The sequence below is a fragment of the Python bivittatus genome, unplaced genomic scaffold (genome assembly GCF_059951505.1).
Source record: "Python bivittatus isolate LINGU-HERP-01145 unplaced genomic scaffold, Pbiv_v1 ctg000210_np1212, whole genome shotgun sequence".
Classification (NCBI taxonomy): domain Eukaryota; kingdom Metazoa; phylum Chordata; class Lepidosauria; order Squamata; family Pythonidae; genus Python; species Python bivittatus.
In genome coordinates this window covers 9,660,352-9,681,586 of record NW_028277053.1, presented here as the reverse complement: position 1 = coordinate 9,681,586, position 21,235 = coordinate 9,660,352, and the positions used below count along the sequence as shown (strand labels likewise).

Sequence of the window (21,235 nt, the reverse complement as noted above, 5' to 3'; positions counted from 1 at the left end):
TCAAAGTTCTACTGGATAGATCTTCAGAACTGAGTATTTGTAGTGGAGACATTTCACTGAGAATTTTTCTCACATAGTTGCCAGTGAAATTATATCTGTAACAATAGTGTTTGTCTTTTTCAAAATGATGTTAACAATCCTTCACCCCCAGCTTCACATCTGAGCATTTCTGGCACTTTTAGCCCATGTTCTCTATGCCTCACTAGAACATATGTCTCAGATATCATTGTTAGCCAGACTGGTGTGAGATTATGGTTTGCAAATTGCTATTTTTGGATACCGATACCATATCCATTTTAATCAAGTTCAGCAGTTAAAATATAATACCGGGCTGTGGTCATCGCTGTCTCTTAAGAGAAAAGGTTTTTTTAAAAAAATGTTTACTAAAACTGATGACTGTCCCAGAAGCAAGAAATGTGATATTAATAATGAAAAAGAGTGGCATTATTAGGATTTTAAAAAAAAAAGAATCATATGCTGCTTCATTTGAAACTTCATACTGAAAAGATTCTGCTTGGGTCTTTCTCTAAGTAAACCACAGAATGTTTACTCAATATATTTCCAACAGTTTAGTGATGAAAGAAGCTTAAGTTACCTGCAAAGTTAAATTCAGGGAAAGTTAATTTTTTTTCAGGTTTTAAGGCAGTTTACTTAAGGAGGATCCCCCCCCCTCCCCCCACTATTCCCAATCTCTACTTCGGTAGATTGAAGAAGTTTGGGTATTCAAAAAAGTCACAAGTCTTATTACAGAAGTTCATACCATCATGAAGGAGTCATGACTAGCAGCACTTTACATGTTCTTGCATGACTTGGTCTAGCATACAAGCAGGCAATAGATCTAGACCTTCTGATAAATCTCAGATTTGGCATGTAGTCTCAGTCTGGAATCTGTCCACACCTAGCTAAAGAAACATATATCAATTTGAGATGCCATATTTCCAGCACAACTCTGTATGTGTGTGTGTGTGTGTGTGTGTGTGTGTGTGTGTGCAAGCAGGTCATATTTTTATTTTAAATTAGCATACATGGCCATCCCTTCTCCATTTTCTCAGTGGTATTTCCTTTGCATGTTCAGTCTCTGGCATGCTACAGCTGGGTCCCAGAAAGATCACTTTCTGAAATCCTGGAGAATTGCTTTCAGTCAGGGTCTGCCTGCAGTTTTCAACATGGTGCAGTCACACACCAGTTAACTTAATGGCCCCCTTGCTCGACATGCATCAAGGTCTCTGCCATATCTGATTTTTTCCAAAAAATAAATTACTTTAATAATAAAAAATTAACTGGAATCTGGTGTGCTGAACATCAGCTCCTCAGGCATTCTTAGAAAACAAACAAAATAGTTAACTGCTTCTCTGTGCTTTCTTTGGAAACGTGCCCAGTGGCCCATTCAAAATGACAGAAGTACAATCATACAGATGGGAGGGACCGAAGCTTGAGAGATGATTGAGGGGATCCAGAGAAGGGGTTGAAAGGGGTTAGCAAGGAATATCCTCACCAGGTTTACAGACTGATAAATGTTTTGTGATTGGCTGTGCCCATCCGGACAGCCATTTTGTGAAGCATTTGACCATTTTGTGAAAGGGTTCATGCTGTGTTCTTAAAAGGTCCAAATGTGGCCTAATCTTGTGGACTGCCCAGGTTGACCATAATGACCAGAAGGTGATTTTAGAAGTTTGCTCACTTTCTTTCAATCTACAGCAGTGCAGGGCTCCTGAATGTTCTTGTGTATTTTGTCCCTATTATTCAAGAATTTGTTCTTTCCCCATCCTTATGATACAGGATATCATAATATAGATATGATTTCTAGTAAGAGAATGAATCCTAGTGCTTCAGTCCTTCCTTGCCTTAAGGGGGAAATGCTGCCACCATGTTGCCATTTTTAAACTCTAAGATAGACAAGGACCCAAGCTGGTTGTATGATTTAAATTCACCCTTTTGAATTTCTAGCCTTTATTACGCTTTCTTTTCTGTCCTCCACTTAACAGTCATGGATTAATTGGCAGTTACCTGGTTCTTTTTTTTTATATCCCTTTGAAATCCAGCACAATCTTATAACAGCTAGCTAATCAGTATCCTAAAATAGGCAATTACTTGCTTTGTTCAATTTGTAAAAAGAAGCTGATCCATCAGGTGTCGAAAACTGATTCGTAGCATTTATTGTATTATTCGGAATGGCTTTAGAAAAAGCAAGAGTGAGCAGTCGGTTACCTTGGGTTGTCTTCAGTGACTTTCTTAGGTGAAGGATTCACTTTATCTGTTTCGACCGCACATAGGTCATGTGTCTTTCTTCCAACGTGGGGATGTTTTTGTGTCTGCGAATATTCTGAAATAAGCTATTGATCCAGAGATTTTTAAAAATGATAGCTGTATACACAGAGGTTCCTGTTTTGTGTTGTTTTTGTGCAGGCAAATTTGAAACAAGTTCAGGTTTTCAAAAGCATGTACTGGAGCTCCAGAGGTTCCCCATGGTGCTCTAGAAGAAGAAGAGGTATATTCTCTTAGGTGCCTTTGTCTCCCAAAGATTCTGAAAATCTTGGCTTAACGTATGTCTAATGGCGACTGCCTATAAACAGTCTAGCTCTGGATTGGAAGCTGGGTTTGCTTTGGAATTTGATAACAGATCTTGAGAGTGGAGTTGTTCCATCTTTCTTTTGTCCCTGCATGAAACGCTCATTATAATTTTTCAAGCCTGACCAGGTCACATCACTTCTCTCCTATCTCACATTCTGCCCACCCTTTCATTCTCATTCATTCATTCACTCTCATCCCTTGTTCTTTCAAAGAGAACTGCTTTGAGCTGCAGTAATGATGTATGGACTGGGTTGATGATCGCTTCATTCTCCATTCAGCCTCCTCTACTGGCTTTGAAGTGCGCTCAGCTCTTGGGCTTCTGTTCAAAGGTCGCTTGGTTTATTTATGCAAAGTTGGTTCATCTGTGAAATGGAGCTTTCAAGACCCCTGACATTGAATGCTCCCAAACCAGCCGTAGTGAGTTAGGGCCATGAGAAGCCTCAATGCTCTACAAAAGAAAAATGCTGTGGACAACAGAGGACCGCTGTGGTTATATTTTTAGTTAAATAAACTGGAGTATTGTTTAGAGCCCTGATTGGAATCTGCCACTGGCTTAAATCACTCCTTGCTGAAGCACAACCAGCTCAGAAAGTCAAATGCAAATTCTTTCTCAACCAGGCTCAAACATATCTAGTAAATATGTTCATTTAGGTTTACTTAAGACTAGACGTTTTACGCCAACATGGAATTTGTTCTGCTCTTTGGAATAGAAATGTTTGTTAGGGAGGGATTAGGGTTGTAACTCTGCTTTTTGAGGAGGGTCTACACAGATCTCTAGGGCAATGTTTCAGGGATCTCTGGGAAGAGATTCATCTGAGATTGCCTTCCAAAGTTCCTGTCACTGGACTGGACCACCCATTTGTCTCCATTGGAATGAATGGAGCCATTCATACAGCAAAAGACATTCAATATGGAAAAAAGGGAGAGTTTGCCCTCAGGTCCCATAGTGTGGTCATCAAATTTTGGATTTTCTACCAGGCAAGCTTAAATCAGGGACCTTAGTATGGTACTGTAAAATACAAAGTCTGGACATTTGAAATTCCCTGCTTGCAGCAAATATATCAGAGGTTTCTGGCTTATTAACTTTCACAAGGTTTTGTTAATCTTGCAGATTAACCAGTTAACTAACCCTTCTTCTGTCAGAACTAAGGTCTCTCACAAAGCCAAGGTGTTTTTCTTGATAATGTTTACATCTTCCAAGAGGAGCAGAATATATTCTTTCATCCAGACTTTCCAGCAAGTTGTCTTGTGCATCAACCTAGCTTTCCTTTTCAAAGTAAATTTATATTTATACAAAAGCCAAAAAATCTTACCCAACTTTCCTCCATCTTTACACTCCAAGGAGAAACAGTAACAAGACCTGATACAGCTTGCTGGGGTCCCATCCATTTAGGCATTCTCCTTCACAATGGAACCAAGATCCTATGAGAAGGACAAAATGATCCAAGTCCAGGTGTTTCTTCTACATTCTGTTTGTTGCATTGAATGCCAGCTCTACTTATTTCTAATTATGCAAGGAATTAACAGGAATTGACGCCACTATTCACTGCAAGATCCTACAGAAGATTGAGGCGGGGATTGCTTATTCTATCTTGGACCTCTCTTTCCTCCATGGTCTCCTGCGTGTGGATGAGTAGTGGACATTTGAACTCCTATGAGTAGAGGTAGGGAGAGCAGGCAAACCCACTTCCTTCTTTTTGAACTTCATTGTCTCAAGAGAGAGCATGTCTCTGTTGTGTTTGCACAGAGTCATCAGGCAGGATGTTCTGCCTCTTACTGATCTTCATGGGATCATTTTTAATTATTCAGTAGATTTCAAAAATTAGTTTTACTCTGATTTTCCCATCCTCAAAGAGTTCAGAAAAGCTTCAAGATACTAAAAAAGCATAAAAGCAATAACAAATTACTAATACATTTTCTGCAAAGGAAAAGAAGATGCAAAAGCACCTATAGCAACAACAACAATACAACCGTAGAACTGATAATCTATGACTTTTTAAACTACAGTCCGTAGCCTAATTTAACCATAATGGTAAACGAAAAATGAGCCACGAGGACTAGATGTATACATTGCATTAAGCCAAGAGGGAACACCTCCCCCCCCCCCACATACACATAATTTAGCTTAGCAATGCAATATCTCAATTCAATCATTAAGAAAAAAGAAGATAACCTCTATTCCTTTGCCTGGCTAGAGAAACAAAATGTGAATGAGGCATGGATAGGATTGGGTGCAAAAACACACCAGATCTGGGCATGATCCAAGCCACCAGCTGTCACTTCCTTGGGAGAAAGGGCACTAGCCATTATATCCAGGTGAAAGCAACTCAAAACAAGGACACATTATGACTAGGGAGGGGATATGAGGGGAAGGATGAGAGGTTTGGCTTTTTGCATTCGGTGAAATCAACCATGGTGGCTTGTAGTCTCAGGTTAATTCTCTGGCACGCTGGTGCTGATAGGCAAGATAAAAATAAAATAAATAAAAATGTATAAAAACTAATCAACTCAATAAACCATGATTAATCAAATAATGGCTCAGTTCCATGTGTGAACTCAGTCAATAGATAATTAGCATGCAGGATAAGTTCTTGTACTGATGCTTTTAAAAGAGGGTTAGACAAATTAATGGATGATAGCTCTATCAGTGATCAGTAGCTGAATACTCCGCATATTTATATATGAATTGCAAAGTTAGGAAGTGGAGATACACAGATATTAATTTAGGAGGTTGATAAAGCCATCAATATTTACTGCAATGCATAAAGAAAGTATGCAGATCAAGGGGAGATCTTAGCTCGTTCTTTCGCTATTGTTGAATGAAGGAGGAAGACCAACTGTTCTTCTATTTCACTCTCTACGTCTGTTACAGTTATTTTTTTTGCCGCGGGACACTGATGTGTTTTCTCAGTCAAGACATTTTTTAAAGTCCAGTGAAGTTACCTGATCTGTCTCATTCTCTCTCCCTCTCTCTCTCTCTCTTTTAATTCAGCCACTCCCCTTCATATTTCTTTGGGGAGGGAATGCAAGGAGCAGAGTTTTCACTAGCCTTGTATGCAATTGAGGCATTGGCTGGGTAACAAGCAGAGATGCATCTTCAAAGGATCTGGCGCGTTTGCCGCACTTAGCTTCACATGAAAGGCTTGGCAACCTCTCAAGTATGGCTGCGAATGCCAATTAGGTGGCGTGCACGAGTGGAGTTTCAGGCAGGGGGGTGTGGGTGCTTGGTGGACACACTGTAACCTGAGACCGTAGACAAAGGAAGGGAGGCTAGTCTCAGAAGACCCGCCTGTAGAGGATTAGGTACTGATTGACAAAACCCCTGCTTGAAATGTGCAAGGAAGTCTGAGAGCATTTAGCATCGGTTCGATAGCAATCCCTGCAAAAAATTTAGGGCTTGGCTCTAAATTCGTAAGCATTGTTTCCCGCGTTATTACATTTTGCTACAGACTACCTGCAAGAAGCACATCTAAAGATGTCCTGCACTGGAAGCTGAAATTTGATGCTGCTGATACACTGAAACTTGTTTTGTCAGCTACTCCTAAGAGGAACATGTCATTGTATGTTTATTATAGGACCCACATTGATAGTAATTGCTGCTTTTGAAACTTTCTGCTTCAAGCTGCTTCCAGAAGAACACAATCCTTTTCTTTTATCCTCACACGCATCCTGTAAGGTAGCACAAGCTAAGAGGTAAGATGGACCAAAGATCATCACATAGGCTTTGTGTCCAACTGGAGATTAGAAGCCAGATTTCAAGCGCCGTGCTCTTTCTGCAACATGGCTTTCTCCTGCATCCATCAACGTCTCGGTTTGTCTTATGTTGTAGTTTTGAACACTAACGCTTAGATAAGACTATGTCCTGCATTTCAATCACTAGAGGTCAGAATGATTGGCTACAGATTATAAATAGCTGTTTCCATGATAGGGAATATGGCTTTAATATTCATTTATTGTATGCAAATTTCTGCCATTTCTCAGCCTTTTATTTTCTCATATAGAATCCATACGAGAACAGATCCCAAACCAAGGTTTGGAAACTCAAGGAAATGTCTGTAAAAGGGGTCTTACAGGTGTAATGCTGGCTAAGAGGAAATTATCAGTGCAATCGAGAATTCATATAGTTAAAGTTCCCAGAAGCAGGAGGAACTTGTGCACAGACACTTGTATGCACTTTTTACAAACATGTGAAATATGTGGCTTTTTGCTGTTGGACTAGTAACCAGCTGAGTCCACAAAAATACATTTAAGACAGAAATCCAGATCTTACATGTGTCTCTCTCAGTAGCCCTAGAGTTATGATCAGTATTGACTGGTGGGTGGGTGGGTGGATGGATGGGTGGATAGCTAGATAAGTCGATTAAACTTAACATCAGCTTTACTTTGTATCCCATAAGAGGGATTTCAGGGGGAATGGCCCCCAGTCAGGACAATGAGACAAAGCTCTTATACAATCGAAGAGTATTTCAAAAGAAGAAGGAAAACCATCTGCTTGCATGCTTGGAAGATCTGTTCAGTTACTTCCAGAAATCAAATTTTAACAGAGAACATCAGTGCAGCCAGAAAACCACACTTCTGGAGTTATAGGGAGAAATACTAGGTCTGTGCCAAGTCGGATGGAAACTCCTCTTCTCTTCGTCTAACACTCAAGACAAGGAATACAGTGATCCTTTTTGGTACTACATTTTTCAGAGGTCCATTTCAGAATATTATAATTTAGAAATGTCGTGGTTAATTTGGAACCACAAGGAAAAGAGGTAGGGAATAAGGAAAGCAAAACTTAATGTATGGGTCTCTTGTCGTTTCCTTTAGGGAGCTCAAGACAGTAGAATCAGTTCTCTGTTTTATTCTGGCAAGTAGGTCTCTGAAACTCTGTGAAATAGATGAAGCAAGGGTGGGCTTGAGATTATCTGAATTTTGGCCTCTCCTTGTAGTTGAACCTTATAGCTGCTGTTCCACCCTGGTGTTGTACTTGCTCCCCATTCCTTAAGTAACTTCATTACTAATGCTTCTTTCCCCTTGTTACTCTGCTGCAATGGTTCCATTTTGACCGATCCTTGACCTAAATAAGCAAACATCTGTAAAGTGGCAATATTTATTTCAAAATAAACAACTTTTTCAATTCCTCGATTTTTTTTAAGTGACGAAGTATGACTGATTCCCAGAAGTTTCTATTACCTTTTCTGCTGTAATTTTGATTTATGCCATCATTTGCAAGGAGCGTAAAACAGTTCCATCTTCTCCCTGGGAACACGAAGCCATAAACATAAACAAAAGGGCTTCAGTTTGCTATTAATGGAAGCATTAATTAATCTCCCATCATGTTAGAGGCCAGCTGAAAAAAAAAACAGGAAATAAACTGCACAGGCAAGGAACATATTAACTCTGTTGGAATGGAATAAAATATGTTCTTATTACTGGCCCCAAACACTACTTTACAAAGTCTCAAAAACTAATATATATTCCTTTCTTCCCTCCCTCCTTTCCCTTGGCTTCTCCCTCCCTCCCTCCCTCCCTCCCTCCCTCCTTCCTTCCTTCCTTCCTTCCTTCCTTCCTTCCTTCCTTCCTTCCTTCCTTCCTTCCTTCCTTCCGTCTTTTTCAGATGATGCCAGTTCAGGAAGGGAGAGTTTGGGACCTGAAAATCCTAACACTGAATCAGAAGATCATTCTGGGAAGCTGTGGGGTAAGCATGGATGTATCACCTCTTACCAGCTCTGCCACTGTTAAAAACGAAAGAGCATAATTAACTGGGGTTTCAACTGGGCCAAGATGAGGACCCACCAGCCCATGGGCTGAGTTCTGCCTGCCTGTCACCTCCTTGGAGATGGCTTCCAACGTCCTTCCTTCTGGGGTGCTTTCCCAAAGGAGGAGGAAAGCGAGGTGAATTTCTTGCATCCTTAGGTAGTTGCTCTGCCCGTTGGTGTGAGAGAGACCACATGCTAAGTATGCCGTATATTTTTTGCAGCCTCTGTATTGACGTATTTCACATTCTCGATGCAGAAGACTGGCATTCTTGGGATACCTTCATCTTTCTGTGTCAGAGTGACTGTATTTTTGTGGCATTTTAACGCCAGCCTGCCTCTGTTCCTGTATGTGTGAGAATGCCTGCTCAACAAGCTTGAACTGAACAACCCCTGGCAGTGCAGGGCAGTGACCAGATATGTGCAAAGAAATCCAGGTCGTTCACTTAAGCAGGAAGATTGACCAAACTCCCTCCCAGTCTGTCTCTGCTGCTCATGACTGAGAAGCCATACTGCAGAGTGAACTTCCTCAAGTTTCTTTTGCACATACCTTGTGTGCTTTTCAGCAAACCTTTAGAACAGCAGTTTAAGTTAAAACATGGATTTCATGGAACTGAGAATTTTGTGGATTGTTTTCTGGGTGTACCAGTAATACTGTAGATAACCATCAAAATTATTTTGTTGTTCAAAGAAGTAAAAATGTGTAAGTACTACCTTTTCTTTTCAGTATGTTACCTTTCTTTAGTCTGAACAGCTCCCTTCATGTGGGAAATTAATGGCTCATTATCAAATCCAAGTGGCATGCTTTGTTAATGTGCTGCATCCTTTTTATAGCCTAGCCTTCTTGGCTTCTTATGAGGTTAACCTTCTAAAATGAACTGAGCTGTTACATCATGTCTCTTGTAGCTTCTTAAGCACTTTGGCGGACTACAATACGTCTTTTATTCTTGTTAACTAATTAAGTCAGTCATCTATGAATTGGCTCACTAATCAGAGATTATGGGTCCCACCAGGCTAGGGTGGGTGGTTGATTTATGTATCTCCTGCCAGTGATGGTCCCTACAAATTCAGAAGGGGGTCCTGATTCCTTCAGATATTCACTGTCCATAGTGTTTTCTTCCTGCATATCTGGGGGATCTCAGTCTAAGTCTTCACTTTATAACTTTAGACAACAGGATTGTGTTGGAATCCAGTGCAAGGAAACTTTGTCCATTTCTTATGGGACCTGCAAAAAGAAGAATGCAACTAAGTAATCCAGAGTGGAAGAGATTTTAAAAAGTCCCTGTTCTCTCTCTGCTTCTGAGACTGTCTGGGGTAACTGGCAGGCATGCCCATCATTGCGTCCACATTCCCTGCTTAAAATGATATTTTCCTTATAAAATATTTCAAGTGCAGAAGTAAAATGGCCAGCGTTCAAGTGGAACGTCACCCCAGTCTCCTTCCATCTGTATTTAAACCAAATCTTCCCATGCTTGTCAACACCAAAATGGGGCATTTAGCCAGAAGAACGAAGGAGCGCCAGATTCAGGGCAACCCTGAGTTTTTCTGATGTCCCAAAAGTATTTAGAGGAAAAAAATAATGGAAAGAGGCCTTCCTCTAAAACACTTTCATAATGTGGGAATTCTCAAATGTTGTAGTGTCGTGGCACCCCAAAATAATAACTGAGGTCGTGTGAGCCATTCCCCCTGAAGGAAATGAATGATTCCATTGCAGCTGGGGTTGGGCAAGAAACAAACATGGCCACTTACTCTTAATAGTTAAATTCTAATCTGCGTATCGCTAGGGCTTCTCAAATTTTGTGGGACAGCAACTGCCCCTCTCCCCCTTTGCTTGCAGAAGCCTAAGCAGGTTTTTTTAAAACAGCTGTGAGCGCATGGCCAAAGCTCCACCTCTTCTTATGGGCCTTGGTGTGAGGCACTGTTGACGCTGCTTAAATAAGCTGTCTATATTTACAAAGCAAGCTCCTGAGGACACGCAACGGAACTCCTGAGCAAAAAACCACAGAGGTGCCCTCCTAGTTTTACCAGAGTCCCTCCTGATTTTCAGATGATCTGGCAAAGCTTTAATAGAAGGCATAAATGGGGGAACAGGCATGTGCTAAAAAGAGACCCTCTCCCTTACAAATGCTTGTGCGTGCTCGCTCTCTCTCTCTCTCTCTCTCTCTCTCTCTTTCTTTCTTTCTTTCTTTTTCTTCTTTCCTTCCCTCCCTGCCTCCCCCTCCTGTGCTTTCTTTCTCCTCATTTCTTACCTCCTTTTTTTCTGAGAGAGAGAGACATTTCACAACTGTTTAAGTGGAGATCTGGTTTCAGTGTATCACACCAAAGAATGGAGACCAGCTTTCAAGGGGATGGTAATCACTTAACCTATTTCAAAGAGAGAGAGAAAGGAAAGAAGGCAGCTTCAGAGGTATAACCTTACCTCCTGATTCTTATGTGTCAGTGAGAGAGACAATGACTAAACTAAATGCTTGAGACAGAAATGAAGGCAGGGGGAGTTCAGAGGGCACTGTTGAACTAAGGTTGTTCTCACAGGGGCAAGAAGAGTGTGTTCTATTCTTATGGAGCAAAAGGAAACCTGAGACCCTTATATCCATTCAGAAGTAGGAGTTTGTTTGTTTGTTTGTTTGTTTGTGTTCCAGCCTACCAAAAGGTCTGTGTGGGAAAAACATAGATGGATGATTAACTTAATTTAGTCTCACAGGAGCCTGATACAGTAGGATAGCACTGGGAGTTTTGGGGAAGGTATATATCTATCTCACAGGCTTTCAAAATTTCAATGAGATTTTTCAAATCAGGTTTTCCCAGTTCAAATCCAACACTCCATCTGTTATGTAGACCACTTTTGCTGAAGATCACTACATTCAGCTGTAGTAGTAAATTCTCCTTTGAGTTGACTTCATTTTCTTGTGATTTTGTAGACATGGACATGTAATTTTCTTGGCAACAGTACAGAGATGTTTTGCCATTGCCTTCTTCCAAGATGCCTTTTCCAGTTTCTAGTCTACAGGTAGTTCTCACTTAATGACTATTTAATGATGGTTCGAAGTTACGATGGCCTTGAAAAAAGTGCTTTATGACCTGAACTCATACTTACAACTGTCGCAAACCATCCCACCACCCCCTGCAATCATGATCATGATTTGCAACCCTTTTTATGATGTCATTAAGCAAATCATGTGGCTGTTAAGAGAATCATGTGGTCGTTAAGCAAATTCTGGCAAAAAGTGTCCATTGGGGACGCTGGCTTCACTAATGACCGTTGTAAAAATGGTCGTAAAATTGGGTCCAGTCACATGGTGACTCACTTAATGACCACCCCACTTAAGAACCAATTTTCCGGTCCCTGTTGTGGTAGTTAAGTGAGGACTACCTGTAGTTTATCATCTTGAGATCTGTTGATCTCTTGTCCAAGTATTATCAAGATTTGACCCTGCTTGGCATTTCATTAGCAGCAAGGTTGACTACAGGCTACCAGCTGCCAAGACGACACATCAGTAATGAGGAAGATGGATGACATACTGGGAGCAGAAAATTAAGGGGTTCTTAATGTTCTTGTGCTAAACCTATTTCTTCCTATACATTCATTTCTGAATGGATTATGATTATGTGGGTTATGATTCTGGAGTAAAGAGTATGTAAAAATTACAGATATTTTATATAGAAGGAAAGTAACATTACAAATTCTTGTGTAGGATGCAGACTGGCCAATTATGATGAAGGCACAGTCAGGTTAGTAAGATAGGGCTTTCTCAGTGGCTGCACCAATATTTTGGACTACCTTGCCCAATGAAGTCATGGTGACTTTGCTGAAGATGTTGCAGTTGCTGGCTTTGGGCTAGCTAACTTGTTTCCTGGCCAGTAATTACATCTGAAGAATATGATTCATGAGTTTATCTGTCCTGGGATTTGGTTACCTTAATTTCAGTAAGATGCTGAATTTAATATGTGTCTATTTTAAGAATGGGAATACATGCCTTTTTATATGAGTAAATAAATAAATACAACACAAATAAATGCATTTGATTAATCGTCATGCTAAACAGTGTAACAGACACATGGGTAAATCTTAATAGTTGGGCAAGCAGACTGTCTACTTCAGAAATTTCCTTTGGCACCAAGCTCCTTTTGTTCAACTTTGGGTGTGAAATGGGATATCAGATCCTTTCACAGGAAATCAAACAAGATCAATGGTGAGTGTAAAACAAGAGAGGCTGCTCACAGAATCTGATTGCTAGTTCTGTTCCCCACATTATTTTCTGCAATGTTTTGAGGTCATCAGTAAAGAAGTAAGAGCTTCAAAAATGGGGGCTGCCTGCAAATAGGAGCCTAAGGTGATAAGACAAGAATGAAAGGCATGGAATGGAGGTGAAAAGCATTATGGGCATTTTGCCACTTTAGAAGAGGTGCTTCTGAACAGTAGCAGTGCACACAGAGATGCTTAAGAACAGTGTTTCTCAAACTTGGCAACTTTAAGATGTGTGGCCTTCAACTCCCAGAATTCCCCAGCCAGCATGCTGGCTGGGGAATTCTGGGAGTTGAAGTCCACACATCTTAAAGTTGCCAAGTTTGAGAAACACTGCTCTAGACGCTCCTCCTGACTGTTTCCCTACGGTTATATCCTTTGTAATTCAGCAATCTTAAATTGCAATCTTCTAATAAGATGACAATTTTAATTGGTAACTTATTTAACATAGACTGGATTTTTACTTTTGTAAATGCGTGTGCTGCAAACATGGGTGGTGGCATTCAGAGGTTACATGAACTAGTAAATGGATGGACGCTGCAGGGTTATAACAAACTGTCTTGGATAGGAGAGTTTCTCCTACCTCCCCTTTCAAGATCATCAGGGGAAGACCTACACCCCAATCCCTATAGAAAGAGCTAGGATGTCACACTTGTCACTCCAGCTGTCCGCTAAGTTGTTCATTAGGTTACACATGAAAGCCTCGGAGCAAAGAGCAAAGCATTTCTGTGCAAAGCATAAGAAGAGACTGAAATAAAATCTCCTGATGTAGCTGAGACCCAGAATGTTGAGATGGGGTATTTGTTCTTGCTCGGACTCAAAGTGTTTCTGGGTGCACGCTCGAGCAGAGGGAGATGTTGAGTTGGATTCCCCCTTGAATGCATCTGAAATATGAGGTCAATGTGTGAGAAGAGATGGATGAGCTGACCAGGAGGGGAATGGGGGTGAGCTAAGAGCAAAAGTCTCCGCTTTAAAACCGACTCACACAGTAGCCTTACATGCAGCCTTTCCCACTTCCACATTGTTTCTAGGGAAGGAGGATCAGTCTTACCCTGTTGTTGGAGGGCCAAGATAAGGAGGAGAATCTGGAAGGGAACAGACCAAGCCTGCCAACCCACTGCCTGCAAAGGAGCCAAATGCAATCACCAGTTGCAGACTATATTTGCCAAGCCACTCTATCTAGGAAAAACTCAGCAGCCCTCTGAACCCTTTGCACCATCAATCATTGCATTAATTCCAAAATGATTTATTAATCTATTTATTCCACGCATTTCAGCCCGTTTTGCTCAAAAACACTGCTTGGGAGATAGATAATATGGAAATGCATCAATGCATCTCAGTTACTCAAGGTCATAAATCGAGACTTCAAGCCATGCATTATCTTGGATTGTTTTCTTAAGGAGGGCTTAAGAGGAAGAAGGCTTCTGAGGCACCTTTTCAGGAGTTTTACAGTTGTCCTCAGTCAGATGTGTTGTCCGACATGTGTAGATGTGTATGAGTAATTAACTGACATCAGTATAAGTATTGTCCAGGTGAGCAAATTGCACAGTGTAGTTGTTGTTCAGTCATTAAGTTGTGTCTGACTCTTCGTGACCCCATGAACCATTTCGCGCCAGGCCTTCCTGTCCTTCACTGCCTCCCTGAGTTTGCTCAGTTTCATGCTCATTGCTTCAGTGATGCTATCTAACCATCTCATCCTCTGCCGTCCTCTTCTTTTGCCTTCAATCTATTCCAGCACAGTGTAGTTAACTAGGGGAATATTAGCAGATAGATAAATTTAGGTCTTCAAGCTTGAATTGAAGATTAGGTTTTATAACAATACATATAGGATTGCTTAAGTGTATAGATGTAATATGGAAGACGAAAGAGTTTAAAATGTGATGAAAGTTCCCTGCTTCTCTATAACCCATGCAGGCTATAGCTTGAAGATATATCCATGCAAGGGAAAATAACCCCCTAAAATTTAATTTGCTTGGTTAAGTTATATTCAAAACTAAGTTTCATTTGTAACTATTTCAGTTACTTAATTATTATCATTGGATACATAAAGCATTGTTCTAAATTGGCAGACATATCTGCCCCATTGTAATTGTAAGCAGTAGTGACAAATGCAAATTGCATTCATTTTACATGTTAATTTCCTTCTGACCTGTCTACTTATAGCTCCACCTCCTACCTTTATAGCAACTTGTGCAGGTGTTAAAAAGGCTGTTAGACTATCAAAGCAAATACCATAATAAATATGTAACTTTTTGAGATTAAAATAGTTACACAGTACAGGTTTCAAAAGCAAATTTAATAGTTGCTTCAGTTGGAACTCCTTGACTAGTGCTGATTTTTGTCTACCATTTCTTCTGAGATCCAGGATGAGATCTAGAGATAGTTCTGCATTTCCTTTTCTTCTCCAAATCTTAGGCCCATCCGTTAATTCCATCTTTTTTCATCCAGACGAATTGCTCTTATCTGGCTCATCACAGCTGTCAGACAGTGGCGCTGAGATGAAGCTGCTGCTCTTGGACCTGACGAAAAGAGCCATCGCCATATGGTTGACACCTTAACTCCAGAATATCAAACCATCTCTCTTAATGGCATCCTGCAGATCAGTTCCAACATCACAATCTGAGATAATCCTCCATCATCACAATCTGTGGTGCCACTTAGTACAAGTACCACAGTGAGATAACATGGCCCGCCATGCTGAAAGATGATGATAGGTTTAACAAATCCAATAAAGATGTATTTCCCTTGCTTTCTTCAAGATAATCCAAGCCATCTTAACCCTTTGACCAGACTAAAAGCCTGACAGAACAAGATCGGAAAGGTTGCTTGGAAGACTGGAGACACAGATGGCCTTACTGTTAAATGAGTGAAACAGGCACTCCAGCTAACAGATGCTGAGGAGTTGAAAGTGGTAGAACATTGGACCAACATGGGCTAATCTTCTGTCCTCTGCTCTCTGCTGCCACCTGCCACTTGGGATTGAATAGAAGTTATTCTTTGCCTCCAGAATAAAAAGAGTTTAGATTTGACACTCTTGAGAAAGAAAACCTATGAATACCATTTGCTTCCCCACCAACTTTGGACAGAAATAGATGTAGGTACCTTTTGCAAGGATCAAGCTTGCCAAATTTCATGTTTAAGAGACTGGATTCTTCTGAAGCTATTTTAAAAAATGTTCCCTAATCCTGCTTATTGCTTCTACTGTAGATCTCATAGAGCTGTCACTTGGTAAGAAACCTGCCAAATTACAGGAAAGATACATACAGAGGTTTTGGAATTTGGCATATTTTTTTTTCATTTGATTGGATCTGTGAAACACATTGACCTGAACTGAATTGGAGAGTCGATCTGTATTGTTGGATTGGATGTCTACAGGTTGATGGCCCAGAAGTTGCTTTTTCCAATTCAGTTCTAATGTCTGTATCAAATTAATTTATGAATCAGATCAAATCAAAGCAATGATTTGAATCAGGTTGCACCTGATTCACTGAGGCCTAAGCTAATTGCCTAGGACTTAGTCTTCTTGAACAGTGACACTGATAAAGGATCCCTCTATGTCTGTCTACTCAGAAAAAGGGCCTGTTGTGTTCAGGAATGCTCACTGAGGTTAAATGCATTTAAATATGGCAGACCTCATGGAACTCACTCATGGGGGTCTGGAGCAATGGACAATGATATCACACAAATGCCACAACTTGCCTACTTGCATCAGACATTGAGATGCAGGTACATAATCATGGCTTTTACCTGATGATGTCACTATGACCCACCATCTTGGTGTCACTGCAGTTTCCCGCAGATGCCACAGATCTCAGGGGAACCTGTTTCCAAATGCATACAATTACACTCTAAATCGCTTAATACCTTTTGAGAATATTTCCAATGAGTGAATATTTTTTGTCGTCATGTGTACCCATATATTTAATATCCTTTTATTTATTTATCTTTATTTTTTTAACAAAACAATCTTTAGTCTTAAAGAAAAAGAGAATTTTTTAAAAAAAAATTAGAAGTACAAACTAAAAATCCCAATTAAGAAGGAAAAGGGGAAAAAATCTAATATTTTATGCTTATCTACAGTCACTGGATTCCCAATGAATTCACAATCATGATATGGAGGTATTATTGTAAGATATCACAGAATCTCTGCCATAGTAACACATATTGTTGCATCCTTTGATTAATACAAAATATTGCCTTTTCCAAAAGAGATAGGTGACATATTTCCAACACCATTCCTTGACATCTGGAATAATATCACTTTTCTAATTTCTTAATACAATTCTTTTAGCCACTCCCCCTCCATGCTTGATAAAACCACAATTCCTGATAAACAGTCAAATTCCAGAGCTTTGGTATATAATTCAACATTAGATTAACATCTTTAACATTTAGAGATTTTCCCATAAATCTGCTTATATACATTAATGCACCATCCCAAAAGGATACTAAATGATCACATGACTATATTGAGGTCAGTGAGCCCTCACATTTTTTTATACCTCCAGCATAAAAAAAATCTGCTCTCCATCCTTTCAAATACATTATTTCTTTGGGGAGTCCAATATACACCTAAATACAATTTTTAGATAAATCAACCATAATCTCAAATCTGTAGATACCATTTTAACATTTTTAACCCATATATTTAATACCCCCAATTTACCTTTAATGTGATCTATGCTCATTTATAGGTTTAATGAAGCAAATTATTTATCTCCATTTTCTTTGTAGAATCTAGAAATATAGATATCAACCAAGAACCACTGTATTTACAAATATTTGTGTAAGCCTTGTGTTTTGTTTGGTTTTAAAATCACATTTCTTTAATGTTTCAACATTATAGCCGATTGATGCTGGTTTTAAAGTCAGCAGGAAAAGAAATGCTGCCAATGGACATCTTTATTTTATTTCCTTAAAGCAGAATTACTGAAGACAGAACTGTTAAGCAGCATGTTAAAACTTTATTTCATCTATTTTAATAAAGCTGGGCCTGCATGAAGTTTTCATCAAGTTAAGCCCAATAAATATTACTGAACTTTTGTTCTTCGTATAAAGATAATTTATTTCAGTATGAATATTAAACAGTAATTTATTCAAAAGGTGCAACTACATTTAAGCAAAAGCTCTCCCCCTTTTCTGAAAGGAATTGGGTGAAGTTTGGCCATAATTTTTTGAAGGAAATTTGTAATAAGGAGGAAATCCACACAGTAAACAACAACATAGCAGAAGGAACAAGGCAGTGTTTGGTGTAAACTTCTCTTGTTTCTATCAAACCATTATAAGAAAGGTGTTTGTGTGTGTGTGTGTATTATGTTTGTGATGTATATTTAGCTATAATAGAAAGATGTTGGCTTTGTATTCTAAAACACTATCCCACGTTATAGGCATATCGCTCATATTATTCTTTGCTGTTAGATTTTCTGCTTACGGCATGTTTCTTAGTGATTCTTTTCCGGGTGCCTTGCTTACCTTTATAGCTCGACCAAGATTTACGCAGCCTGCTAAGATGAGACAACGTGTGATAGCCCGTCCTGTGGGGAGTTCAATCCGCCTGAAATGCGTGGCCAGTGGGAACCCACGGCCAGACATCAGCTGGCTAAAAGACAACAAGCCTCTCACATCACGGGAGATTGGCGAGAACAAAAGGAAGAGATGGACACTGAATTTGAAGAACCTGAAGCCCGAGGACAGTGGGAAATACACCTGTCGTGTTTTCAACAGAATGGGAGAAATCAACGCCACCTACAAAGTTGAAGTGATCCGTAAGTATTGAACCACAACTGAGCATGAAAGGCTGACAAAATCTCTGGTCCTGGACACATTTGTCTGGCACCAAGACTCAGCCCATTTTATCTGCAGGGGAGGGGAACATCTGCTTCTGAGGAAACATGTTGAGGGATCAGAAATGATTTGAAATAATTTTAAACTCTGTCCAATTCTGAGATGTAAATAGCATAGTGGATACTACAAGATATGAAAAGGCGGGCAAGCTTTGTAGAAACAACTGCCTGTTGGGCCAGAATTACAGTATAATCCATATCAGAGCTTTGCTTTTGGATCAGGTGTGCCTATGGAAAGAGGATCAACAATTGATAAGATAGAGTCAGGCAGCATACATGTTTAATAAATTATTATTATTATATTGCAACATGTACAAAATGGGAAGAATGTTTTCATTTTGAAGTTGGAATGAAATAGGACCATTTAAAACATTTATCAGAAGGCTCTCAATTGGCTGCCACTCAACAGAAGAAAAAAATGTGAAAGATCTGAATGATCCAGCCAAGAAACAACAGGAAGTTGGAATTACTTGGAACCTCAACAGTGTTCACAGTTGCGTGGTCAGTCTCAGCTGTGTCTCTGCAGCAGGAGAGCAGGACCTATTATGACTGCTCAGTCCTGCGCAGGGGTTGTGTGTGGGGAGAGGGTCAAAAAAAGTCTAAATAGCAACTGGGTCCATGTGAAGAAGCACCACCCTCTTTCTTTACAGGCATCATAAGTTGCATGCACAGTACTCATAACAAAGAAACAGGGCTGCCATTTCAGCATTTTTTATCCCCTTGCAGATGCTCTGGATCCATGCTTAAGTAACTGCTACCTTGCCCCCCCCCACCCCCGAAATTACCCATCCAGTCTAAGTCGACAACAGAGGGATGTGCTGGGGTCCCACTATCGCACTGGCTAGGCTGGGGGCGGGAACTTTCTATTCACAAGCCAATATCCAATTAGAGCGCTTGAAATGATCAGCCCGTCGATGATAATTTTTTCAGTTACATAAAAATGTGAATGAAAAGCACATGTGGAGGAATCCTGTTGTGAGTAGATGATACAAGCCTGTTGGACATCTGGGACTGATAAAGATGCAGCTGTGTGGAGCAGTAAAAACATGTGTTTACATTAAAACCAGGAGCAGAAACAGGGAGATGAATCAAGTCTCAGCTTCATGTACGATGTAGCATTTCCCCTTCATCAAAACCAGGCAGTGTTTGTCACAGTTCTGCTCTTCCCATTTATCTTGGTTCTCCTCAAGATAAAGAAGGACAGCATCTTTTTGTTAACCTTTGTGGGACGGGCATAAATTGCCAGATTTTGGCTATTAAAAAGATTTGAAGGGTTATTACAAACAGCTTCCTGAGGGACACGTAAGAGATTTATCCTCAAACGTTCTGGCTATTCTGTCTGAGCTCTTGGGCTCTTGTCTGCTCATCTGCCTGTCAAAATTGTGAGGATTAACTGCCTTTCCAGCTTTAATCCTCACAATTTCCATGATCATTTTGGTGCAGTTGGCAGGCTCACATCTTATGATCTGTGTTCTTCACTAGAATGGCTCTGCAATCATTATTAAATTGGTACATCTTTTCTGGCTTTCCTTTAAAAGAACTATGATCCATGGAGGGAATTGTCCTACCGGATATATAGACAATGGAACCACTTTTGCCAGCAAAATGTAAATCCAACTTGGATCTGCAAACTAGGAGTCAGTGGGACCTTTTAGATGAATGCATTTTTATTAAGAGACATAAGCTGTTGTGAACCACAAATGCACAGAGTCACTAAACGGATGGGGCACGGGAAGGGAAGACAGGATGCTTACGCACATTCAGGTTAACAGTTGCAATGTGTTAAAAAGCGATTGAGTGATACTAGCTTTTAATTTAGAAATGATTGAATTAATTCAAGTAATTAATTGATGGATTGATTACAGTTCTTACAGAAGATTAACAAACCTTGTGGATTCTTTTGAAACTTAATTTCTGGTTGCATTTGATTTCTTTGGCATTGAGAGAAGGACTAAATGCTCCATCACATGGAAGGTTTAGGGAACTCATAAGAAAGAGAAACTGATTGCCTGTACTTATTTCTAGAGAGAACACGATCCAAGCCAATTCTTACCGGAACACACCCTGTGAACACAACTGTAGACTATGGAGGAACAACCTCATTCCAGTGTAAGGTGAGGAGTGATGTGAAACCTGTGATCCAGTGGCTGAAGAGAGTGGAATATGGCACAGAGAACAGATACAATTCCACCATTGATGTTGGCGGGCAGAAGTTTGTGGTACTGCCCACCGGGGACGTTTGGTCTCGTCCTGATGGCTCCTATCTGAACAAACTTATGATCACACGAGCTAAGGAAGAAGATGCTGGCATGTACATCTGCCTAGGTGCAAACACTATGGGATATAGCTTCCGAAGTGCATTTCTCACCGTGTTGCCAGGTGAGATGTTCATTTCAACCTACTAACTACTAACCATTCAGTCTTTCCTCGGTGTATTTATTTGTATTAATTTTGTTTTCTTAAACTTTGTAACTGAACTTTGAGCTCTGAGCCTATATCACCCATGTCCAATCAACTTCACTCAAACTAAGATTGGCTAACATTGAGAACAACTAAATGAACCTTATTTTCAGCTACCACAATTATTCTGAAAGATGCTTCTTACAAAAAAGAAAAAATAATAAAAAACAAACAAAAAACCCCACTGGGAAATGGAAGTTACTTACTCATCTCCTGTAGAACAGGAATTAGAAACTCATCAACATTTGAGATGAGCAGATCAAGCTAACTCTGGTCCATGTCATCATCTACTTGTGGTGCATCTTAAAAAAAGAATTATTATGGTTGGCATGCCCAACCATTAACAGTTTTGCATGCAACTTTTAAAAATATGTGCT

General features: G+C 40.0%; 1 protein-coding gene across 2 annotated transcripts in view; it reads left to right on the top strand.

Moving 5' to 3' along the window:
• The window catches only part of FGFRL1 (fibroblast growth factor receptor like 1), a 179,074-nt gene that overhangs the window by 150,691 nt on the left and 7,148 nt on the right, over positions 1-21,235 (top strand). For both annotated transcript variants that reach the window (XM_088139448.1, XM_088139449.1), the window contains exons 4-6: positions 8,174-8,254; positions 18,036-18,320; positions 20,424-20,777. In XM_088139448.1, the coding sequence (XP_087995574.1) occupies positions 8,174-8,254; positions 18,036-18,320; positions 20,424-20,777 (720 nt within the window). The remainder of the gene's footprint in view (positions 1-8,173; positions 8,255-18,035; positions 18,321-20,423; positions 20,778-21,235) is intronic.